The sequence below is a fragment of the Opisthorchis viverrini genome (assembly GCF_000715545.1).
Source record: "Opisthorchis viverrini unplaced genomic scaffold opera_v5_1021, whole genome shotgun sequence".
Classification (NCBI taxonomy): domain Eukaryota; kingdom Metazoa; phylum Platyhelminthes; class Trematoda; order Opisthorchiida; family Opisthorchiidae; genus Opisthorchis; species Opisthorchis viverrini.
In genome coordinates this window covers 1,963-6,818 of record NW_008752836.1, presented here as the reverse complement: position 1 = coordinate 6,818, position 4,856 = coordinate 1,963, and the positions used below count along the sequence as shown (strand labels likewise).

Sequence of the window (4,856 nt, the reverse complement as noted above, 5' to 3'; positions counted from 1 at the left end):
ACATGGACGGTAGAACTTTCTTCTTGGTGTTGTGGTTCAACGGAATACGGAACTACGTAACTACGGAATTTCCTATTGTGAACTGTGAGCCAAGATTTACTTGAATTTCTCTTCTTCCGACCTTGTATCTAGCTTACTTTATTGATTTGTTCTGTTCACTAGGGACTCCTTAGAGCCGTTAACCACCACAGGAGCAAGATTGCTGATTGGCTTAAAACAACTGTAAGGCAGAAAAGCATTTTGACCTAACGACAAAGCTGAAAAGTCAGTTAAACTGCAAAAACCTCTTCCCCACCTGATACGCACGTTTCAGAAAAGTAACATGGAGTTTGGAGCTATCGCAGTACAACTGACTCAACTTTTCTGCAATACTGATTCAAGAAAACTGTTTGAGGAGAATCAGCCTATATATTAGCTGCTAGTGATCTTCAAAAAACCTTCGTTCTAGTGATCTTCAAAAAGCCTTCGTTGTTGGCAAAAGAGGGACGATGTCTATTGTCCTATTATCCAGACATAACTGCAACAACACCTTTCACAATGGATAAAAGCTTGAATATAGATGTACACAACCACTCCAAACAAGTTTACATGGGCCGAAAACAATGCTGTGGTTTCCCTCAGTCATTTTGGTCCGTTTTTTAACATCCGCTTACTACCTGTTAACTCTTTGCTGATGTCTTTTTTCAGTGAAAACGTGGTGCGCGAGTTTAACATCGTTTGCAGACAACTGTCTTACTTTTCCACCCTGAAATGGTAACATAACAGTTAACCAGGGTGCTCGACTCAGCGATGGATTGCAATGGGAGCGAAAAGAACAAATAAACGACATAAGTATTACGAAGCTGATTTTAACGTATTAACCTTTCCCAAAAAATAAGTTGACCCAACCCAACTGTGTCAAATAAACTCTGTTTTACATTCGAGGAATGAATCTGGTAGATAAACCTAAAGTCCTATGCTTGTCACGACGTAAGGAATTCGCCTTTCAAATGAATAACTTAGACGTTTATTGGTGTCGAGCCACTATGTCAAAGATGGTGCCTAACGTAGGAGTTTATAGACGGATTCTTTCGCCATCAAAGCAGGCAAGCTGTGTGTGTGGTACATATTATCAACGCTCTCAAAAAACAATTGAGTAGCATTCTGCAGCCACCATGCAATCTGAGCTGAAAAATGTTTCAACTTCAGTCTTGGGCATACTGACATTCTATGCAGATTACCCAAATCTGTGAAAAATTTGTCCAAACGAAATACGTTTTAGAGTTTTTAGCAGCAAAAGAAATTTATTGGGTGAATATATATATATATATATATATATACATATATATATATATATACTGTAATTCCTCAAAACGATATAGAGTTAATTATTCAGCTTCTACAAATCTTAGGATCCGACTAGTGTTCAGCTTTGAGCAAGTCAACAAAATGTTTCTACCAGACAAGTGTCTAAGCGCCCCAATATTTTGTTTTCAATGTAAACCTTAATCTCAAATGGAAAATTTCCCAAATTATGCTCCGAATTGGCTCGCTAAGATTTTGGCGTACTCTGTAATCCATTATCACATGATTGTTCATCATACATATATATCCGTTTGATGAATCCAACTTTTAAACTTTTTGTAGTTAGCTGCAACATAATTGGTCGTCACACTGAGCCATAATTAACTTTGAGCAATTACCTGGTTTAAGTCGGGCAAGATACTAGATCCGCGTTCATTTATATAAGTCAAAAAGTCCGCAAACTATATTTCAGCATTTCTAGACAGCACATTATGTAAGTGACAAATATACTCGCGACCGCTTACACCGCAATGCTGAAAACATCTACTTATATTGGTTCACTGTTGGGTGACTAGAACGTTTTGCTCCCGACGCTGACAACAAGTCAGTTCCCGTCTTGTACGCGTCGGAACTATTCCAGGTAGTATGAACATGTAAAACCTTCCTACATATGGAGACACGACGCAGTTATCACACACATGCTCGTGTGCGCAGGAGAGGCGGGGAGTCAACCAAACTCTACAATCCCACCGACAAATACGAAACACGTGTAGCAGCTATAGTGCGGAAAAAACACCTTCCCCCGTCCCGGCTCTCACATAAGAACTCTCATGATTTATCCACGAAAGATAAGACCGCTCATTTCACTGTTCACATTGCATTTATTCGATACATAGTTCAACTCACCAAGTGCAACCTGTTAACTATATTAAAAACTATTATCAGCGAATATACCTTCTAAGGTATATTATGGCTATCATAAACTATACATTAATACTTCTGACATCATCCATGCGGTACTAAAACATGATAAGTCACCGAACCTCTGGCCGGTCAAGAAATACGAACATGTCCAGTTAGCCACTAGTAACCCCAACACTCACTTTTTCGTATGTTATGACAGAAGATGCGTTGACTTTTGTTACCTCTTCGCGTAAATCGCTCATCGTTCCAACAAGTATGATGGGTTTTCCACGGAGATGTTCCGAATGAGATATCTCTCGACACCACTTCTTCTCTGCATTCTCCAAGGAACTTATCCTCACAGAAACAAAACACAAAACGATCACATCCGTATTTGGATATGAGAGGGGTCGTAAATGACTATATTCCTCTTGTCCTAAACGGGCTAGCAAAGCGCATCGCATAGTTACCAGCTGTATCCCATAATTCGAATGCTAGCTCTTTCCCGTCAACATTAACGGAACCCAAGTAATTTTCAAAAACTGTGGGCACGTATTCTGAAGGATAGTGTCCACTTGTGTATGTCATTAATAGACATGTTTTCCCAACCATGCCGTCTCCAAGAACAACAATTTTGACTGGTCTGTTGGAACTGATCATAGTGTGATGAACAAATGACGGATGGCTCCTTTGCGCGAAAACACCAACGTCACATTAAGGAACGCGGTTATTTATTCAAGGTCACAAAAAGATCGACTGGTAACTATGCGTTTGCAGATTGGTACACAGGGTCGAGGTTTTAGCCCTGGCCTCCAGGGCCGGGTTTGTTGGCCCACGCTTTCTGTTCACCTTAAGAGCAATAGCGAAAAGAAAGTGCAGCACCACTCTCTGAATTCTCAGCGTCCCGCAGGAAGATTTCCATTGCGAGCACGGACCTAAAAGACAAAGGTGGTATGAACTGGGCTCTAGATGCAGTGTGGATTCAGAAAGAGAAGAGCCTATTCCACACATTAACTATCCGAAATTAAAAAAATTTCCAGTTAAAGAATGAGGCCTGAGCTTGAAAATCCTTTCACCATATCCTCGCAGCGTATTTGTTTGGTCAACGGTGAGTTCGTCGGCTCTACGTTGCTCAAACGTGGTATAATTGTTGAATAGTTCCTCTTTGAAGTGACGATGATCCAAGGGGAGTTCAGGTAGCTCGAGATGCTCAACGGATTTGTGGCCAACAATCAATTTCGTAGCAGATCGTTGGCCATGCTCAAGGGGCGTAATGTCGTTCTTGCGTACATATTCGACAGTTTGGCTGGCATATTCAAGCAGTGGTCCGACCTTGACTCTATGGAATATCTGTAAGTCCATGCGTGTGATGCGAAGCGACGAAAGTTTGAAGTTCATTTGGTGTATGTCTCATGGTCCAGTGAAGACAGACAGGTTGTCGACAGACAGGCACTTAAGTACTTATTGTTATCTATCTCCATACTTTCCTATGGTTCCTTCTCACCGTGCACAAAATAATCATTTGCAGACTGTCCCTATTTAAGGGGGGTGAGAGCCAGGTGTCCACTGCTATCCAGCGTGGAAACCCATCAACAGCGCGCTTGCTTTGTAACCCCAAGATATCAAGTCTTTCTGAGAAAAGTTTGAGGAACAGGTCGTCCCCCTGCGTAGCTAAGTGGCAAACGTAGGCGAAGTATAGAAGAAGAAAAGCGGTCCACAGTGCTTCATAAACTGGTGCAAAAGGCGTGTTGAAGGGAGGTATCCGACTGCGCACTGTCGAATTGGGAAACAACGAAAGGCCACCCACCCTTCCACATTTTGAATCAGTTCAGAAAACGGAACGGCGTTTTATCAATGTCTCCGCGGCAGAGACTGTTGTCTGGAGCCAGGTCTCCGTTAGCGCCAGTATGGATGGCCCTTTTAGGGACGCTATCCGCAAAAATGTTTGTTGAGTAGACTCAGACGGTTTGTGGTCAAGTCATGGCATAACGAATTTCGATCGACTGACACTCACTGGAAAGCGCAAGAAGTACTAACCACCAATTGTAATCTCTCGCGTTGTCAGCTCCATGTATTATATGATAAATACTCATCAAGTCAACTATGCTACTTCAGGTGCTCCTAGGTCCATNCCAAAACTTTGAACTTTGGCAGTAGCTGCCCAGAACGCACCACAAGGCCGTTATTCATGCCATCTGTTTGGTCCCAGTTTGCACCTACATGGTCCTCAAACTTAATCAAAATTACCCGTGACTCCACGAAAGCCTGATTCTCTTTGTATCACCCCTTTTTCCAGTCCAAATTCAGCCGCCAAACGAATGACCATCCATTGTCCGACCACAGCAGCCTTGACGCCCGTCACGGGGCTGTCCAGAAACCAAATTATACCAGTGAAATGATGGCGCGGCACTTCCGTTCCCACTCCAACGACTCTCTTCCTTGCCTTCAGCTTTCGTGCCATGCCCACTTGGGCCTGTAACTGAAACTTTGAACAAGCCTTTCACTCAGCACCAACCACCCCTGTAACAAACTTGTTCTGACCTGCTGAATCGTTCGCTCAGATTTAATCACCGCATTTTTCAGCTGCAATTTTACCTCGCCCATTTCACAGGTTCAATCATGTTTTCTAAATACCCTTTGGTTTGAACAAGAACACAATGACAAACATT

At 42.5% G+C, this 4,856-nt stretch overlaps 1 protein-coding gene across 1 annotated transcript; it reads right to left on the bottom strand.

Annotated features, from left to right (window-relative positions):
* Positions 1-2,387: 2,387 nt before the first annotated feature.
* On the bottom strand, positions 2,388-2,847 carry T265_15799 (hypothetical protein; the record flags this gene model as incomplete). The annotated part of the gene is made up of 2 exons (XM_009179156.1): positions 2,388-2,623; positions 2,658-2,847. Coding segments are annotated over 2 exons (426 nt in total), but the record flags the coding sequence as incomplete, so codon positions are not given.
* Positions 2,848-4,856: the final 2,009 nt, after the last annotated feature.